Below are 21736 nucleotides of genomic sequence, written 5' to 3'. Positions count from 1 at the left end.
AGAAAAAGTATCATGAAATAGTAAAGTAAATTAGAATGAGGTGAGTAAAGTAATCAATAATTCAGACATTTTTAACTGCCAAAACCAGTAAGACAATGTGTCACCACACAACTTTAAAATCCAAGGTGACAGTGAAATTTCAAGGCAAGTCCATACAAAAGATCTGTCAGTAGCATATGAACATTTTTGCTGTTATATAAAGATGTTGAGATCAGGGATGGGGCTTGAGAGAAAAATGATACCTCCCTAAGAGGGAAAAAAAAAAAAAAAAGACAAAAGGAACAAAAATAATCCTGAAAGAACAACTTGAGTGCCTGTGTCCAAAGCAAGATTTCAAAATGTGACGCATGTGCCTGTCTTCAACCCAAAAAGAGCATGGCTTAAGTCAGATCTTCAGCTTCTTAAAATTTGTTTGCTCACAGGAAGTGCCCATGTCACTGACATGAACCATCCTAGACAGAGCTAGCTACATGAAGTTGAACATGGGTTGCTTATACCTTATAATGCTAAATGTTCTGATGCCAATGCTCCTTTACTGTTCTAGCCCTAATCCACTCTGTTTCATTGTCTAAAAGAATTGCAAGACAGTTTAGCTAGCACATAAGAGCAATTCTAATGGGGCAGCAATAGAAAGAATTATTAGTCATATCACCAATAATTCCATACAAAACTTAGGGATTCAACAGTAGAAAGCCAGAAGAAAATACCTGACTTCTGCCAATGTTAGGCTTATGACAACACTTTAATGTTTATTTACCAAAACCATCACAACTTAAATAGCAAAATCTATAACAAACTGTGTATAAGAAACATTATTGAGTGAAAAGCATTTCAAATACACTACTAAAACACATAGGTGAAAAAAAAAAGGTAGTATGACAATTTACAAGACAAGATTATTGTGAGGGAGGGAAGCAACAACAGAATTTGTTATAGATAAACACTGTGCAGTGCTACTTTTGGGGCAGTTGAAGCAGGCAAGCTATAGCAGTGGAGCTTTCACGTCACACACCCCGCCACTTTAGTCCAGTATACATCTAGTCTGCTGCACAAGAAGCAGTCACGTTCCTAATGCTATGCCATAGCTAGTATTCAAGCAGCCACCCCATAAGTCCACTATGTAAAAACTGCTTTGTCTAAAATTTAACTTGACCCAAAAAGGGTGTTTTCCTGCAGAGAGGAGATCAGGATTCATGCCAGACTGAAGGGACTGTGTAACCACTGCTACAGCAGAAGGGCCAAGAACTGAATAAGCTATTAAGACAAAATAGTTCTCTCTAGTCAGGAAGGAATCCAAGTCAGGAGTGAAGCTTACAAACAGGTGAAATAGGGAAGTTTGCTTCATTGTTACCTTTACTGGACTTGCTCTAAATCTGAAAACTAGTAATTTGGGGGAAGGACAGCCTTACCTTTATGAAGAGTCAACACAGTTATTTTAAATTGGATACAAAATAACTTCACAATTATGAGAAACATCCTGAATTAATGTTTTGTTTTTACAACACATGCTGCAGTGTGAATAACAGCTGGAATGCTAGGCTTTGCCTCGGTTTCCTGGCATTTTTCTATTTCTGTCACAAATTCTATATAACATAAACAATAGTTCCTATTCAACTGTCTTAAAAGAAAAGCTTACTATAGCATACTCTATTTTCAAAACACTTAACAAAGTAGCAGGCTCAACCCAGGAACCTAAAATACTGAATTTCAGAATTCAGTATTAATTCTACTTCAGTTATTATTTTCAAAGCGAGACTGGAGCTCAACTTCTGCATATTCCACCGAGGAACTAAAAGAAGCCCATTTTAAATACTTTGGCAACATTAACTCTCAAGAAGCTGAATGAACAGGAATCCAACTCAAACTAAAACAAACAAAAATAAATCCAGCACTGTTATTTCCAAGGATATTCCAAATTCAAAATAATTCAGTCTTACCTTGGACACATTGCTGATATAATCCAATTGACAAGTGCTCTCTTTATCTACTTGATTACAAAGATTCTGTAAAGTGGAGGCATACTCCTTATCACTTTTTACTCGCATTACCATAAATTTCTTCACTGTTTCCAGCAGTCGTAGTTCCCAGTCTTGCAGTTTTAATAAAGCATCATGAGAATACTTCAGGTCACCTCCAAACCCCATTTTTTAAGGCACTATATACCTCACAGGGGAAAATACAGGCTCTTCACCACATCTGAAAACAGAACAAGATTCATGAGACACATATGGAAAGAAAAACTTGTAGTGTGACAAAGAGCAACTACTCATGTCTAAACCCTGAAATAACTAACCTTAAGATTAACCATACACATATACCTCCTCAAAATAAACCCAAAGGAGGATCAGAGCACTGTTTTGAACACCCATCTATGACTGGAAGAGATCTTAGGCCCAGAACTGTCCTCCAGTTTCCATCTGCAAAATTTACCTCCCTAACTTAAAGTGGAGTTATAAGGGAACACATAAAAGCATCTAAGACAGATACTAAAGACCAATCCTCACATTAAATCACATAAGTATAGCTGACAGTATCTCCAGACAAGAACTGCCAACTACACTGTTCCACTCCTGGTGACCTGAAACATTTGTTTCTGGTGTTTACTGTCCTAAGAGCACAGAAAAATCCAAACAAAACATCAGCTCTCAGGCACTGCATCTGTGGGAAATGGATAACTAGTTAGAAGTTAGTTTGCTCCTAAACACAGTGCTAGCAGGCCATTAAACTTGGACATTCAGCCTCCCAAAAATCAGAAAATTTCCCAAACCAGGTTCCCCATGCAACCGTCCATTGCTCCCCTGGGACATACATTAGGGCAGAGTCCTTAACTTCACACGATTTTCCCCTAAGGCAGTCCAGTCTTACTGTACCAAATGGACATCATTTGATAAACAGATAAGAAATGCTGCCTTATGAAATCCTATAACACGACTGCAGGTCAAAGACACCTGGTTGAGCCAGCTCTAAAACACCTGCATCTGATACTGATAAACATGCAGCCACATCATAGAAGATCTGAACCCACACATATGAGTAATTTCTACAGACTTGCATAGGTTTTGTCATGCGGGCTGAACCCTCTTTTCTGTGTATACACCTAAAACCTGTTCCTATATTAATCAGCTTCAAACTAGGTTAGATAAACTGACATAAACTGCAATTATAGCTCTGGACTGCAGTGCAGACACAGACTGTGTACTGCCTATTCACTAATTCCTGCGCTCGAGCCAAGTCTTAGCTCTTTTGAACACAGAAGTACCAATTTCTTCATAGGCTTTAAATTACCACTTAAATTAGCAGAGTGTTTTACAAACATTAACAGATTTATCTTCCTAACAGCTCATGGGGCGAAGCAGGACTAATAATCTTATTTTACACCAAGAATTGAGATACATAAACTAATGTCAACATTGTACCAGGTAATACTGGTATGTACAAGGCTTAAAGACAGACTTTTCAGAGTCCTCAGCATTTTTAGCATATTAAGTATGCAGAAAAAAAAGATGTTATTGGCTTCAGTTACCACACAGAATTTCAGAAGATTTTGCAAATCAGAACCTAGAGCGATGTCCAGGGTAGTCTGACTCCCAGGACCGCTCCCATCATCCTGCAGTTCCCTGCCTCCATTAGCTCCTCCAGTAAGTTATGGAATTAAACCTCATCCACTATGTGTTTATTCTCAGAACACAAACCACGCTACGTAATGAAAGAAACAAAGATCCCATGAAGAAAATAAGAATAGTGCCGTGCTACTATGCATCTACACAACAGAGACAAGTCAAGGTTGTATGAGTTAACATACAACAGTGTATGTTAGCCTGTAACAAAGGTATGAGTAACCTTAAATCTATCACAAGCTTTCATATGCTCTTTCATGTGAGGCTGTATATTTTAGTCACAATTCTTGCTGATGGCTAGGACCTCAGTCATAAAAAGCAAGAGTAAATAATTCACGCTGGCTGTATTTATAAAGAATGGACTATGTCATTATTAGTTGTATTAATGATAACATTTTCACAGTTAAAATTTAAGAACAGTCTTGCAAAACCACTAATATTTTAGTAAGACGAGAGAAAGAAAAAACTCTTAAAGCACCTACTTATTAACATGACTGGAGATGCACTTGTGATTTGTCAACACCCTTTAGACCTATACTCACTTTTGTGACCAAGCTCATTTTTCTCCTAGCACATTTTAGCACATTACCTAAATACCCTAGCACATTAGCTACGAGAAAAGACAGTATCTTATTTTCTTACATTACAGATTCAGAAGAGATGGTAATTGAATCTCAGGATGAAGTCTAGCCTTGTGCTATGAGTAAAGCGGTGGCTTGCTTGCCTTTACTCTAACCTCTGTCTTTTACTGAGAGGCAGGAAGGCAAGGGAGGGAGGAAATATTCTCAGCATATGATCTTTCATTCTGCTTCTACTGCCTCACTGTGGAGCCATAAGATTACAAAAATCAATAGAACAGAAGATCCAACAACATCTCACTCCAGCCTGCTAAGCCTCCCCTCGCTAAGTAGTAATTAGATTTTTTCCGATTACACTATTAGATGCCTGGGTACACAGACAAAAATTGTACACACACTGGACTCTGCTTTAAATTGTGCCATTCACCGTGACAGAAGCAGGACAGCAAAAATTCGTTTTGCAAAAGTCATAAAATTCTGATTCAGTAAGACTAATAAGCATAAAGTCTCAGAGCTGATGATTCCCAACTGGGTAAGCCAGCCTCCATATGCCTTCCTTGTAAATTAAGAAAATGTTCAATCAAGACATTCAGCAAAACTCAAATGCTCCAGCATTTTGGAGGCAAAGAAGTGGTGAACAAGTATCCAAGACCTAAGCCACTTAACTGTCAATAAGCTAAAAAAACACCACTTCTAATTAAAACCACTTTTAATTTTTTAACACTTTCAAACAACTGAAAACAGTACAGATCACACAGTCACTTGAAGTCAAAACTGTAAGAATTACCAAACACATGAATAGACGTGTTCTATGCAATCTGTATTTCAAATACTCCTAAAAAGCACAGTGCATTTCAAAAGGACAGCGTTCAAAGAGACAATATCTGGCACCAACACAGACAGGTTTTTTTTCCAAGTTTGCTATCTCCCTGCTTAGTGTGCACAGATGAGTTGACAGCTGCCCTACAGGGTCAGACCAATAGAATAGTTCAGTTGCAAGGGACATACAACGATCATCTGGGCATAATGATCCATTTAGGTCAGCACCGTCTGCAATCATGGCACCCAGGAGATGCTGTTTAAGGACAGCAAACAAGTTGGGCTGCTATTTGTGCCGTGATCCTCCTTGTGCTTCCCCATGTTCACAGCTACTGGATCACAGAAAAAATACTAATAGTCCCATTTTTTGGCTTTACCGTACAACATTACAATGTTCACACTGAACATGTAGGACAAAGACAGATTCCCACCTGGATTTTGCAGCCACAGACTACTGGCAAAATTGAGTAATGCAACAAAATCTGAACTCAGAAAATATTTACTGTGGAAGTAGTAGGAGATACGGGGAGTTTGAGACACAAACATACTTTCTACTCCAACGTTGAAAATACAGTGAAAATACAGTGTGAAAGATATTCTGGGGAAAAAAAAATCTCAAAAAAACATGGGAGACTATTTTATGTTAAAGGAAGAAAACAGAGATGGCATCACACTTTAAAGCAGCTAGATGAAGAACTGATGACAATGAACACATGATATGCTAAATTCATACAGAAAAAAACCTTCAGGAATTGCTTACTCTCACTGTGAAGAGATCTTTCCTACTTCTGGCAGATACCCATGAGGTTCATCTCTTTTTCACACATGAACAATGCCTGCATAATTTGACATGCTAGTGAAGTCTCAAACTGAATTATAGGATGTTTTGTAAAAGTAATAAAATCCCAGTGGCATCAAATAGGACAAATGAGCTTCAGCTAGTTTATTTTTTTATTTTGAAATGTGTGTGTGTGAGAGAGAGAGAGATGTTACTATAAAAATTACCGGATATTCAAATTAGCCAATCAATATTTGGTAAGCCTTAACAGTTAAAATATGTCTCAGAGCCAATTCCAAGAAAGTAAGACTTACTTTCTTTTTAAGTCATTCTCAAAATAACAAACTAATCACCGACAGGAAGTAAACACTCAATGTACATTCAATAATGTACTGTAAATGACCGACCAGACCTTGAACGGTTCTAAATTTAAGCATAGTTACTGACCATACTTCAAGACTTCTCTCAACCACCACCACCACCACAGCGGTGCAGTCAGATTCCAAATGAAGCGATGTTAAATTTTGTCAGCATGACAGTGAGAAACTTCAATGACAGTCACATAATCCTTCAATCCTGTAACACTCCCCTCAGGAAATAAAGCCAGTATTCCAGCACTAGTAGTCTTCCTGGATTCCAGCAACAACTCTGAAGAAAGTAGTTTTCATAGCCAATCTACGCTTAATTTAAAGATTGCAATCTGTCCCTGACACAAGTGGCCATACTACATCACATCAAAGGTCCTGTGTGTATGACAATGACTGAAATCAAATGAGCAGGGAAGAACAGAGCATGTATATAGCAATACTTCTGCAGGATACTCTCCTACCCTTATAACAACTGGTGCCTTCTGTCATATATTGCCATGAAATATATCCAAGACTGTGATTGCTAATCTTAAAATAATGATGGGATCCACACACATCAGTTGGAACTTGTGGTTTCATAATATCAGTGACAAGGTAGGCAACTGCTAAACCATAAACTAGAAGCACACCTGGCCCCCAGTTACATTCAGAACAGGAAAGCACAGCACACATCTGGCCCCTCCAGAAGGAGGAATATGGAATAGCCACAGTATACAGAGAACATCACACTCACTCATGATCTGCTCCTAAATCTGCATGGGCTCCTGATCACTTAGTATGGCTTATATTTTGCAGACCCTTTTCTAGAAACATTATGAATACTGCAAAATCAGAAAATGAAAAGCACTTGGATTCAGGACACGAATCCTCAAATTCAAGGCTTCTGTACTGATTTAAAAGCAATTTTATAACAGGTGGTGAATTTGTTAGACAGTGCATCTTGATTTCTGAATGTGAGGCTTATAGTAGTTACATTCCATTAAAATAATGAAATAAATCATTCTTAGCCCTCCATCCACACCCTAGACTGTTAAACAGTTGACATTTCTGTTAGTGTAGGATCTACTCCTGGAATGGGCAAGACCATGAAACATAAAACACATGCTTCACCTACCACTTGTTTACACTAACCACATATTCAGAATATTATCTATATACATGTTTGATGCAAAATGTAGGGCACATGAAGTAGCTGAACTAATGCTTCTGTAGAGTTACTGCCATCAATAAACATCCAAAGTGGTAATCTAAAGCTAGCCTGATTGTTTCAAAACTGCTCTGAAATATTAGTCCACTCAAGGCAAAATAGGCAGCTTATTTTCAGGAAGGCTTTTCTGCGAAACATAGCTCACATACCTTAAAAATTTTTCCTCAAGAAATGATCCTTAGTACACTTCTCTTTATGTCAGCAGCTACTTCTTCTGCTTTTCACTTTCGGAAATATACTTTTTATTTTCTGGGGACTCCTGTGAAAGAAAAACAGATTAAACTTTTTTTTATTATTTCAGCATTTTAAAATACATTGCAAAACTTAAACTTAGGTAAGACACTTTGCATTTTCAGATTATTACCAGAAGACAGGATTTTTTTTAAAAAGAGACAGAGTTGAAGAAAACCAAAAGAGCAGACTTCTCAGATGGCTGCAAGTAGTAATATGCTATCATTTCATACACACAGTTTTGAAGGAAGAAATAATTTTGTCTCTACACATGTAACCAAAGATTTCTTTTTTAAGTTATTGGCATTTCTTATGACTCAGTGTATTGTAGCCAGAAAATTAGATCATTTCATTTATTTCTGAACTTTGCCCTTGACAAAACAGAAAGGAAGCCCACTAATAAGGAAAATGAAAGCATTGAAGACCAAAATTCTTTATATGAAAGACAAACTTCGTAGTGGTATTGTCACTAGACTGTAGAGAAAACAACTGGCAACATGAGAAAAGGACCAATCAAGACACAGGAATTTCTTATATGGCTCTAATTACTCCAGTATCTAGAAGAGTAAGAGGTCAGAAGGTTAAGACAACTGCAGCACTAAAATTCCAAGCTGTAACTCTGGACTGCAATCTAGGTGAAGCAAACTGCAAGAGAAGGCTGGATCTTTAGAGGTTTTATATTTTTAAAAAAGTGTATAAAATACAAAAAACAGTAAGAATCAGGCTTTGCATATAGCTTACAAGTGCACGGTATACTGTATAAGCTACATCTGGACCAATGTTAAGTGTTCACTCACAATCTCATACCAGAATGTTTCATCTAAAGTTAGATCTTTAGATGAGACATTCACTGTTGGTTTAGCAATGCCCTTGTAAGAAAAGACACATTAAGCAAAACTGAAAGACAGACACAGTGTGTAATGGTAAAGAAATGAGAACTATTTTGCAGATCTCCATTATTTAAAACAAAGCTCTAATCATGGACACATTTATAAAATCTTACGAAGGGATAGTTTTAGTTCATATTCAAGCAGACATTATTTAGTATTCCTTTCTGGTTACTTAGTGACATTCAAGAAAAAAAAGTGCTGCCTAATATAAATACAAAATTTCCATTCTCCATGACCAAAAATAGAAAAGACTGTAAGTGATGCTTACATTCAGTCACTGCAAAGAAGCAGCAGCTATGCAAGCAGATAGAAAAGGAGAAAAAAATGCAGCAGGCTAGAAGCATTACAAAATTCACCACATTTTTAATAACAGATACAAAAATACTTGTTGCGAAGTTGCAAAGCCCAAGATAAAGTCTTCACCAGCAAAAAATTACAAGCAAGAGAAAAACATTATAGTAAATTTGGCTTCAGTCCTCCCATCACAAATACAAACCAGTTGGAAACACCAGAATACCACTGGACAGGAACACTATTTTTAACCCCTTTCCTGGTTCAAATGGGACTCATGAAAGTAAAACACATGCTACCACCAGCACCTGAGCACATTCAGATTTCAAGCAGATGTTAAAGCACTGCACGTGGTAAAACGAACCCCTTCAGAAAATTCCATTTATTAAATGAAACAACAGATTGGAACAACTTAAACACAGACAAGCTCTATCTTCTGTTCTCTGCACACAGACAAAAAGCACACCTTTTTTCTTAAAGAACTACTCTATCACCTACATTAGAATGTAGAATTTTGTTTTTCAATATAAAAATAAAATGCAAACCCAACTTTTCTTCAGAAGTCCAATTACTGCTGACTTTTTATCAATGTGCATATTTTCATATGCATACAGGTCATTAGTAGAATTTAAAACTGGTAATACAAGTCCAATACTGGTCTAATTGCTAGGTGTATACTAGCTAGTACACAGTAGTATAATAAAACTTGCCAGTGAACTACACAGCCATCTGTAAGAGAGAATAAAATGTTACAAAATTCCTGTTGCTGTTTCTGAGCTTAAACATAGTAGAATCTGATACTTACAGATAGCTTGCTACCTCAATACAATAAACCACTAGATAATGAAGATATAAAAGAAAGAATTAAAAGAAGATAGAGCAGAAAACCTAGATGATCGGTTGTTTTCTGAAATTACTGCTGAGACAGTCAAAGCCAATCCCATTCCAGATCCTCTTTAGACTGGCGATACATGAGGCATTTTCTCAAAATGAAGCACCAGAGGAGCATTTTAAGATATCAAATTAATAGTAAGAATTCACCAGAGCCAGATGCTATTCAGCTGAAGTGTTAAAGCATCAAATATGAAATTGCCAAACTATTAATTCTGCAAAAATTTAGGCTTAAGGTGACCTAAGTAAAGAGGAATGGAGAGTGGAAAACATACCTATTTTTTTTCAGAGCTTAACAAGGCAATCAGGAGAAGTACAACAAAGACAGTCTGACTTCCATACGGGCAAGGTGGCTAAAACCATACTGAAGAATTTGTAGACTGGAATAATAGAGAGAAAAAAAACAACACAGCTTTTGTAGAGGAAAGTCATGCTTCGCAACTTGAAGAGTTCTTTGACGGAATCAAGGATCCTGTGTATAAAGGTGTTGGAAGTGGTAGTGAACAAAAGACTTCTAAAAAGTTTCTGCTGATGTCTCTCACAGGAAGCTGTTACAGAAGTGAAGACCTTGTAGGGGAAGATTCAAGAGACAAAGATTCACAGGGCAGAGAGTCAGAAGCCTCACCAGAATCTGTGCCAGGACTTGGGCTGCTGTTCAGAACAGTCACCTGCATATCTGTCATTTCACGTATCATCTATGCTTAAGCTTGCAAATTATACAAAATTATTATGAGCAATCAAAACTGACATGTCATTAAAAATTCACAGAAGAACCCCACAATACTGAGCAACAAGCATATAAAACAGCAGATGAAGTCACATGTCAGTAAATGCAGTGTAACACACTGGGAGAGAGAACTCTATGTCATTTAATGCCACAACCAGAAAAAGGTCTGGTAGTCTCTGAACATACATCTTCAAAAATATTTGTTCCGTGCTTTTGAAGTGGTCACGTTAGGAACCATCTAGAATATCAGACTTTTTTTTAATGAAGGGAAGAGAGAACATAACATATTCTTACACTGCTGATACATACATGGTGTTCCTATACCTTCAAAATATTCTATCTCATGAAGAACATAAAGCACCAAAAAAATATAGGTAATATTGATCAGAGTATGGAGCAGCTTCTGCACAAAGAAGCAAAGAGAATTTTTTAGCTCACAAAACAGATAAGTATGATGGGGTGTCAGATCAAAGTACAAAAGAAAATAATCATGATAGCACAAAGTGGCATGGTATGTCAGATGCTTGAACTGTTTCCCAGAAGAACATGGGAACATCAAATGAAATTTTAAGAAGATGCTCTTAAGTACTTCTTTGCCTAGTAAATAATTCAATGAGAGAATTCAATGCCTAAAGACATTTCTGAGACCAAGAAACAAACAGGTTCAAAAATTATTATAAGAATTCATGAAAAAAACAGATCTGTTGAACAGCAGGACAGGAACTATTATTCTACATTTGTGCCAACAGCCCCTTCTTATCTGACAGCAGCAAGTACTGACCTAGACAGACTTCACTTGATCACGTACAAACATCCTCACACAGCGCACTCGCACTCTCTTACCCCTGCAGCTATATGAAGACCAGTTTTCCCTAGCAGCTCTTGCAGCTGTGATCTTATTAAAAATACATGCAAATAAGAAGCAGTGAGCTCATCAAAGAATAAGATTTACACTTGTCAGTAGTACCAAAAAAAAAAAACCAAAAAACCCAACACCAGATAAAAGCCCAGAAAACAACTCTCAGACCCTCTGCCTACAATTACAAGACACACTTCCTTTTTTTGGATATATAAAGTTTTCATTTACCTGTTGGAATTCTTTTCACACATGTAGATGGTAGTAATAGACATGATGGAAGTACGTCGCTAACAATCACGTAGATGTAAGGCTTACAGTCAAAAGACACCATCTAATTCTTTCCCCTTCCAACAAAGAACCACATATACTTATCTATAGCAGAAAGATTTTTGTTAAGACTTCGTCTTCTCAGGCTATCTGATTTAGTATTCTCCTGCCCTTACCACAAGAAAAAAAGTTTCTCAATGACCAAATCTCACCTTCACCACCCCGCGACTGAGAAATAGAGAGAAGAGACTAGCCACTTCTTTGCAACCGGAATATCCTATTTTTTGACTAAGCAATTCTAATTCTTTTAATCTTTTATTTTAAATCATTTCCTAGACCACTGCTGTCCTCTGAACACCCTCCAATAGGTTCCCATTTCATTTAGAGTTCAGAACCTAAAACAGTGGGGTACTGCAGGCCCCACCGACTCTGAGAAGAGCAAAGAGACTACTTCAAATTACTTTTGAGCTCCTGCTCAAATGCTTTAACCTCTTCCCAACAGCATGATACTATGTCGTTCTTAGTTTGTGATCCAAAAATTCCAGGTCCTTTTCCACAGAACTGCCCCATACCCTGTTTCTTCCCCCATCACGTACCCATACAGTCGAGCCTACAGAGAGTATGTCGCTTTTGTGCTCACTGACACCCTGCTTTGTTCCAGATGATGTCTCCTATTTGTCAAGATTATTCTAAATAGTAATCTCATTCTCCACCACACCTGCATTTGTTCCCAGCTCCCCATGGCCTGAAAACTTCCTCAGCATGCCCTTTATTTTATCATCTCAGGCCTCCTGTAAAAAACGTGCAACAGGAAGAGCTGCCATTTGGTAGTAAACCATGCAGTAAGTGCTCTTTAGGTGCAGTTACTCAACCGGTTTTGCTTCCATCCTGTAGAATTTTCTACCTCACAGTCACAGGTAAATAGCAAGGCAGATGCTGGAGACTGAATCTCACCAGGCAGAAGAGTACAAGAAGGTGAAGGCAGCTACAGATTAGGAAGAGCAGAGCTAGGCTGGCTGCCACAAGTCACACTGCCACCATGCCTCAGGACTCAGTGCCATGCTCGTTAATTCTGAAAAAGGCAGTGCTGCGTACAGACACACATCCCCCTTGCTTTCAAAGGGTAAATGCACCTAGTTTCTTGTTACCTTTCACGTGCTTACAAGTAAAGAAAGCTTTCCTGTCTGTGTTTTTCCAAGAATTAAACTTTACTTAAATTAAGTTCCAGGCTGCAAGGAAAGTCAAAGAAAAGCACGGCCACAATAGAGAGTACCTGACCAATGAATTTGCACTGAACTCTCAATTCTGCAGTGTTGCAACATTTATCTCCAGGCTAGATCTTAACAGAAAATGGATGAGCAGGATGAGGCTGATAAAAATTATTCTCATGTGGCAGGCACTGTGCTCCGGTATCTCCAACTCCATTACAAAGTCTACCGGCTAAAGGATAGGACTGTTCTATAATTATAAAGAAACATACAATGCTAAAATGACCAAAAGTTGTCAACAAACTGAAAAAAACTAAATACATGCAGCAGTGACTCAGGCTCATCTTAAAGTGCATATTATATAGCATATTAAAGAAACTTCTGAACAAACAAGAGCAACAAAAGACAACTGAAGTATTGCATTTTCAAGAGATTTCTTGTCTTAGATGAATAGTGAATATGCAAACAACTGCTAGGAAAAGTGGCAGCAAGAGTCAACACTGAAATTAAAAAACAGCTGTATAACCTTGTTTACTAATGAGTTAGTCTATGCACAGTTAATTTATTTGCCTTCTTTCATTCAATTAGATGCTGACTTGTCCAGTTCAAAGGCAGGAAGCAGTCTTCCTTATTTGGGAAAAAACCCAAATCTCTGAAAGCAACGTTTCATATCTTGATATCCATCTGCCTTGAGATAAATACATGGCAAGTCAGAATGAACATGCACACGCACAAAAAAAAATCCAAGCGCAAACCCTCAATCCCGAGGCCACTTACTGAAGTACCTCTTCAGGGAAGACAGAGGAGGGAAGAATACTGATGCAGTACTGAGGGTCTCTCATCATCACAAAAGACCATGTAAAACTCCTCTTTGGAAAGATTTCAGGTCCCAAAACTCTCCTAGCTTCCATTACACTTTTCAACTTAGAAATCCAGAATACTGCTAGGACCTTCTTCCAGAAGCACTGTATTACCTCTTGAAATTTAAGGACAGCCATAGAAAAACAGAAATACACAGGATGCGAAATACTTTTAGAAGCCTAGAGGCAGTTTAATTTCTTCCTATGGCCCAACATCAGCCAGAATTTCTTGCTGCAGCCAAAACAATTAGATTAAAAATCTGCCATTAGTCAGTAATGTATGACAATACTGGTCTCCTCAGGAAAAACATAATCTAGTTCCAAGTATTTATCGCTCTTTGAAAACAAATTCAAAGAGCAATCAGGGTGTTGCTTCTTCTTTCCTCCTTCATTAAACTAATTGCATCCTTCTGGTTCATTAAACCCTCTACTTAGTTAACTCACTGTTCATTCAGTCTTCTTGAGGTCACTTATCTCCTTGGCACCATTGTATCACATTTAATGTAGTTCAATTACACAGTATTCTGTACAAAAAATCAGCCCACAAGGCACACAGGTCCATGAGGAAGAGAGTCCTGTCCCTTCCCAACAGTTGATATTGCAGACTGATATACTGCAGGAAATAGAACATATTGTGTGGTTCAGTGGAAGGTGTTGCCTCAAGTCTTTGGTGTTCCTTAGCTGAATGACTTTTCCTTTGCACCCTCCGTATCCTAAAAGATACTCACTGTGATAAGTCTCTCTGTTAAATGGGATACAGTTACTCTCACTATAAAGGCAGAGTCACCAGAAAGATGCATAACTGAACTATGCATTTGCACCTTCTTAAACAGTTGATGTGCCTAACAAATTTTAATACATACATTTTACAAATATATACCAGGGCTAACTTTCCAGGATACATAAAGAAACCTACTCTATCTTTTTAGATCCAGTCAGTTTTGTTTGGGTATCATCAGCCTTGCCAGTTATAAAGAACACTCCTTCTGAAGGGTATTATTCTCATTTGAAAACATATAAATGGCTCAAGCTTTAATTACTGGATGTTATAACAAACAGTTAAAAGCTGTGGATGTTTAACCTCCCATGTCTCTGGAAAAATGGTACTGAAGTGCACATGAGCAAAAAAATACATGCTTGGACTCTTCACATGGAAACTCATGTGCACACATAAGATTCAGCCTAACTGATCTTTATTGCAAGAGGGTTTTTTTTTCTATCCCCAGTCTTTCATTCTGCATATCAAAAGTATTCTTTCCAGAAATGATACCAAGCAGCTAACTTTTCATTTATGAGGCCAATGTTCTTCAGGACATAGCACCATTCATGGATATTCGCCAGAAAAAAAAAAAGAAATAGGGATTATAATAATGTTTGTATTGTAGGCAAGGGTTATTTAGGTCCCTTAGAATTCTTGCCTTACTGTACTGAGATAGTTGAAGGGAATTTGAATGACTGCATCTTTAAACCTGAAATCCCAACTTAATCTGAGAAAAATTCTGTAGAGGGACACAAGCCATGCTATTGTAACAGCCAAATGTTAACATCCATCTGCTTAATCACTGCTTTGAAAATGGCAGCGCGCACCCGCTGAAAGCAGACTAACCACATCCACACTGCAAATCCCTACATCTCCACTAGGCTGCCCACGTCTGGCTGGGGGGCCTTTGGTGATGAAATACTAGAGCACAAAAGATCACTGTGTCACAGCCCATCAGAATGATGTTTTAGCAGCATGATACGAAGGGTATGCACCACATGCTTTGTGAAAACATGAACCTTTAGGTTTGAGGACACAAGGCATAGAGAGATAGGATACCTCTGGAAGACCGTTCTGCATAGGACACAAATCTGCTGCAGTGTGTATCCATATTGTGGCTGGAGCAGAGTCTGGAGAAAACAACCCCATCAGCTGTGGGCAGGTTTCCTTTGAGAGGGTACCAGCTGGCTCCAGAAAAGCAGAGTTAGAAAGCACGCAGCATGGAAAACTAAGAGGCCGTGGAGGAAGACAAGGATTGAATCAAACTGAGACTTTGACCTCAATAAGGATGTGTGTAATTACCTCCTCATATAAAAAAGAATCATTTAGATAAATTACATGATCTAGATGCCAATTACATTTGTTAAAATAGTAGCCTCAGATTTACTTAACACAGTCATTGATGAGAGATTTCCCACTCCAATTTCAACATTCGCCTAATCCAAAAGGCAGAAATGAGTATTAAAAGGCCTTCCCCTATCTTTTTTACAGACTTCTCTTTACAGTTCTTTGCTTTTTTCAGCTATGCACTTGAACTGCTAACATTTTTTTGTATTTGGCGAATCAGGTATTTCCTTTTATCTGGTAAACTTCAGTTATCACATCTGCTGAACTGGTAAACAACCATATTACGGAAATTACGAAAAAGCTGTTTTCCTCAGGAGAAAACACACCATTCACAGCACCAACGTACAATAAATATACCAACAATAAACAAGTGTGTGTTTTTCTGATTCCATGCTTTATATCTTTTAATCAGGAAAAAGGTGCTCCAAAGTTATATGAGTTTCCCTAAAATTGGATACAAAAGCAATTCTCACAACATTTTGTGGAAGGGTTAGCACAATTGTTTTAAAATACCATTATTTACAGTGTTCAAGCTGTCACATTTTTAAAACTTAGCACTTCACTTGACTGCACCCTTCATCTGGAATTCCTGAAACTTATTTGGGATACAAATACTGTGGGGTACTGTTTTACATTCGTGAACATTTCAAAGCAGAAGCCACAATGAGGAAGTCTGATGCTATCTGAAAGAAACTCAGAACATTAAAGAAAGCTTTTGCATAATTCGCAAAAGCTGTATTTTAACAGACACAGTGGCAGTACACTGCACTGAACAGATTTTACCAAACTTATACAATTTAACAGCAGATAGGACAAGCTTTAGGTATTCAAAGAGTAAGAAGGTTTATCCTAAGACCCTACTCTTATTTGTTTATAGGTTCACCAAGGGTGAATTTTGTGATTTACTAGCCCAGTGGCTAACAACCTCCACCAGCTGAGACATTATTAATATGTTATTTGTCTGAGCATTACAGCACTAAATATTCATTAAAATTATTCCTGCTTTTATTAAATAACCATTAAATCTATGCCCTTTCGCACTCTGGTCACAGAGAAAAACAACTTATCACTGCCATTCTCAGTTCAAACAGCAAACATTATAAATGTGACGACAAACCATGTGAGTTACAATATGCTGTCAACGTATGGAATAAGATTTTCCAATTTTTCTAAAGCAAAAAGTTAGGCATAAACAGAGCTGGAGAAAAGCAGCAAAGCTGACAAATCAAGTACCGAAATTAAGAGATTCACAAATTGAGGATGAAAACTTAAATGCCACCCTCTTTGGAATATGCATTATGTGATCATGTAATTACTTCCACAGTGCTTTTCTCCATCAATTCCTGACTCATTTGTTACAGAGGATGGAGTGCTCTGGGGATGATTCAGCATTCTGTCAGTGGGGCTCATCTTCACGACTCTATCACGCTCATTGCTGTAATTGTATGTCTCCCAGTTTCTAAACAGGCAATTTCAGGGAACAAAGGGCTCGTGATTAATGCACTTTAACACTGTTCTGGATTCTATTTCTGCTCCTGGCAAAGAGTGCTTACATAATATGCAACAATTAACAAACTTTTCACAGGTTGCCCCTACTTAAAAGGTAATTGATTTTTCATTAGGTCTTAATTATGGTAATTTATTTTGATGTTTAAGCTTAATTTCTTAATGTCTCGTTCCTCATGTTAAAACAAATCGCTTCCAAAACCATAATGTGAAAAAAAGGTTGTGAGACTCCAAGATCAAATGATGACAATTACAAGAGAGCTTGCGAAAGGACAGTCTTCAGACCAAGATCTGAATACCATACAGAAAAATGCCTAATACAGGATAAACTATTAAGTAGTTATTCTTTAAGTATTTTCATTACCAGCACTTAGTAAGACAGGTTTCGAAATGGACTACAGTATTGTGCACACAATACTGTAAAGCATACCTAAAGGACAGATTAAAATTACACATGCAATGTTTTTACTTCTCCCTTCACAGTTGAAAGTTTCATGTGATCGTCTTAATAGAGAGCTACGTCACAGAAACGTCTCACAGCACACAACTACTGCTGTTAGTCCACGTTCACCCTATCAACAACATAAGGGCAAGATCTGGCCCAAGTAGTAACTCTCCCCTCAGCAGAAAATAAAAGCAACCATATCAGAAAACCTAACGAAATAACCCTCACTGCTCAAGGTGGATGTTCACAACATAGACAAGATTAAGCAGCCAGAGCTGTGTTCTAACAAGCCGACTAATACATTTCAAAGATCAGGAATTCTGACAAACCTGAACAACTGGCCAGAAAACAGTAACTGAACCACAGCACAGTTATGAGTATGGAGAGCTGCCTCTACACACTGCTATGACACTCATCTGTGTGTTGTGAGCTGGTTAGTTAACAAGCTCAGATGTGGAAAAAAAAAGTTTGAAATTGTATGTGGTTAAACCGTTTGGCACTTTCCCTCTAGTGCAGAATGGCAGCAATGCAAAGGAAGCTGGTGACTACAGACCAAATGGTAATCTGAGATCCAACGTAGAGTGATGTAATGAAGTACAATTCACTCATTAGATTAATAACAGCATTAAGTCTTAATTTATTGGCAATTTATTTTTATCATCCTCAAAGAAACACACAGGACTTTATTACTTTAGACTCATTACACTCAAAACCAACCTGAAGTCTGCATTTAAATTTGCAGGAGGAATTAGAAAAGATTACAGCCATGCTCTCAAATATGATTTCATGCTATGAGATGACAGGAATCAAATCCTCCATCCCATGAAGGTGTTTTAAAAAAAAAAAAAAAAAAAAAAAAAAGAAAAAACCCAAACACAAAAAAAGCCATTTTAGAAGTGCCCTTGCTGCTTTTTAAAAACCATTTCCAAAACTTCTTATGCACTGTACACGACCACACACATAGCTCTTAGAAAGAAAGGTAACTATCTTATCTCAAACTCTGGAAACAAAGCTACAAATTCAACTGATTCACTACTTAAAAAAGTTTCCAAAATAAATATTTCCAAAGAAATGCTACGGTTACCTAAGGCAAATGTTACACAGCAGAAACCTTCTGCGTATTTACATACACAGTCTTTTAAACCCTTTAACTCCCTAATAAAATGGCAAATACTCAACAATTCCAGTACTATCTTTACTGTATAATAATCCTCTCCACTTAGTTTTCAAAATCCATTTCTATAAGGCAAATACATCAACACTACAATTAAGACAGTACTAAGTGGACAGTTTTATCTTAAGATAGGAGCATATATACAGTTTACTTCCTGCTGGAATGAACTGAGGCTTTCCTCTTCTCTTGCTGCTCCTCCTCCCAACCCCAAGCAAAAGAATCTCCTTTCCTTTTCCAAGGCCCACTTCCCACACACTGCAAAAAAACCTCCTCCCTGTGAAATGATGACCTCATGCTGCTAGCCCATCTCCTTGTACGGAGCAACTCTGGGCTTGCTGCCAGCTTTCTCCGCCTTCAGGCTGACACGGCAACATACCTTCCTTCACCCTGCTGCTTCCCAGCTGAAAGAACACGGAGGAGAAGTGGCAGCAAGTGGCGGTGGCAAGCTGGGCAGGAGGAGGGGGTCTCCGCATGGACAACGAGCAGGCCACCAGACGCCTGCCCCCAGCTCCCGTCAGACATAAACCTATTTCGTATCACCAAAGCACCTCTCCTCTCCTTCACATGAAGGATTAAACTGAACTCTGAACATTTTTAAGTATGGAAATACATCCCACGTTACCTAACCGCAGTGCAACCCCATGTAGTCAGGTCTTCCTTCTCCGTGTTAAATCTCTTTATTCCAGTGAAGCAAATGTTACCTCTCCCTCTCTCTTAAAGAAGACCTGTCTTATCTTCCATTGTATTACTCTACTTCAAAATCCTCCTGCCCCTTCTTCGGCCCGTCTTTACTTCCAAGTGTCTCCTCAGAATGATTTCTAAAGGATCACTTTATACCCTGGCAATCCAAATATGAACCGAAGAAGAACCTTCCTTGAAAGATTCACTTGTGACATGAAGTTATAGCTGTAGGAAAGCAGGAAGGGATCTTGTTGATTGTTAACAGAACTTCCGCTCAGTTAAAACGTAACCTTGTACACACAAGACTTGATCTTCTCCTTCAAAGAAATATCGCCAAAGCTCAACTCTTCTGTGGTTAACGTTCCACGTGTGTGTATTTTAAACTTCTAACGGTACTGACAATTTGCTTCAACACATTAAAAACGAATTTATAAAGGGGAGAACATACATTTGTCTCACCAACAATAATCATTACTGTAACTCAACCTATATATAATATGTCCATTATTTCCAATTTGCTTTGACTGTGAGCAGATTAGAAGAATGAATGCCCCACCTCCTTGAGTCTTCCAAAGACTAGCACATACATGTAGTAAACTGTATCCATCATCTCTTTATTATATGTTATTTAGTAGGTACAATTAACTGAAAATAATACCTAGTAAATTCTTTGGGTCAAAAAGTTTCAGATGTCACCCAGGTTTTTCTTACATTGCAACTTGTTAAAAGAAGCTGTATTAAAATACAGCAGAGCATCAAAGCTACTTTGTGCAGGTTTCTTACAAAGCAGGGAAAAGTTACGTCAACTACTTGGAAAGCACTCCTGCTTTCCTGCAAACAGAAGACAAGTTGGCTTGTTTAAAAGTGTAACAAAACCCTAGGTGTTCACATAGGATGTGTCACTTCCAAAGGTGTATGCTCATATAAATTCAAACAAAACAGAAACATACTCCAACATGAAAAGGGATGTTTAATGGCTTTCTATGTATTTTGTTCTCAAATACTAACTATGTGAGCATTTAGGAACCCTGCAGATACCAAACCCACAAATACACAAACCATAAAGAAGCACATGAAAAAAGCCAGGGCAGTGGCACTGAGAAGGCCACAGTGCAGGCTCTTAACCTAATGTATAAGTTAAGAAAGCCGCTAAAGTGTACAGCGTCGTCACGGGGCGGGAGGAGAAAAAAACCAAAACCAGAGGCGTTGCATTTATTTGGCGGGGGAGGGGGGGTGCGGGGGGAGGAGGGGGAGGGCACACATCACAAACTTTCAAGCGGCGGATGGCTGGCGCGTCCTCCCGTTATCCGTAGCAGTTACAGCCCGGCCAGCGGGCCGCGGCGCAGCCGGAGCACAGGAGGGGCACAGACACGCCAGGCACCGGCGGGGGCAGGCGCCGCAGGAACCGGACCGACTCAGCCCTTTTCCTCCCTTCGCCCCAGAGCCCGGACCCCGCCGGCCCGGCCCGGCCCGACCCCGCGCAGGGCCCCGCGCCCCCGGCCCGACGGCAGCCCCAGGGGCGGGGATCCACACCCGCCGCGCTGCCGGCCCCGCCGGGGCGGAGCCGCCGCCGGGCGAGAGGCGCCCCTGACGTCTCCCCGCGCCACCGCCGCAGGAAGCGACCGGATGCCGCCGCCGCCGCCGCCCCCTCAGAGGAAAGCGCAAGCGGCGCCGGTGCCCGCCCCGCCCCACCCGCAGGTAAATCCCCGCCCGGGGCCTACCCGCCCCCCGCCCCGGCTGCCTGCCGGGCGGGCGGGCCGGACACGGAAAGGGGTGGGGGCGGCCGCCCCCTGGGCCGGGTGCCGCTCCCGGGGCGCGGGGACCAGCGGCGGCGGCGCCGCGCCGCGCACGGCACCTACACCTACCTGACAAGCCGAGCCCCTCCGCCACCGCCGGCGTCACGGCCCCACCAGCGCCACGTGACTGGCGCGGGCCAATCAGCGCCAGGCTCCCCGCTCCCTCTCAGCCAATCCAGGATCTCCCCGCCTCCCGTTGACGCGGCTGCAGCTGGCGGCCAGTCAGCGAGGGAGGATGCGCCACCGCTGCCGCCTCCCGGCTGGGAGGCACGGCGCGATTGGAAGGGAGCCGTGGCGCTCCGCGGGGGGCGGGGCTTCCCCGCCTCTCTTCGCCTCCGGCGCGCGGTGCGTCCGTTTCCCAGCAACGGTTTTCCTCACAACTTCTTGTTTTAAAAGACACGCCCAGAAATACCTTAGGGTTAGTGGAGAATGGGCA

The 21736-nt window shown here is 39.7% G+C and overlaps 1 protein-coding gene across 8 annotated transcripts in view; it reads right to left on the bottom strand.

Annotated features, from left to right (window-relative positions):
- Positions 1 to 21409, bottom strand: part of FER (FER tyrosine kinase) — a 201410-nt gene extending 180001 nt beyond the window's left edge. For 7 of the 8 annotated variants that reach the window (XM_082337550.1, XM_082337552.1, XM_082337553.1 and 4 more), the window contains exons 1-3: positions 21370 to 21409; positions 7517 to 7626; positions 1938 to 2196 (exon numbers count right to left, since the gene is read on the bottom strand). In XM_082337550.1, coding sequence (XP_082193676.1) covers positions 1938 to 2144 — 207 coding nt within the window. In that variant the 5' untranslated portion in view covers positions 2145 to 2196; positions 7517 to 7626; positions 21370 to 21409. The remainder of the gene's footprint in view (positions 1 to 1937; positions 2197 to 7516; positions 7627 to 21369) is intronic. The other variant, XM_082337551.1, reaches the window with a different exon arrangement.
- Between the last annotated feature and the right edge of the window lie 327 nt (positions 21410 to 21736).

The sequence above is a fragment of the Platalea leucorodia genome (genome assembly GCF_965183815.1).
Source record: "Platalea leucorodia genome assembly, chromosome: Z".
Taxonomy (NCBI): Eukaryota; Metazoa; Chordata; class Aves; order Pelecaniformes; family Threskiornithidae; genus Platalea; species Platalea leucorodia.
Note: the sequence above shows the minus strand (reverse complement) of the source record. Positions and strands in the feature narration are given on the sequence as shown.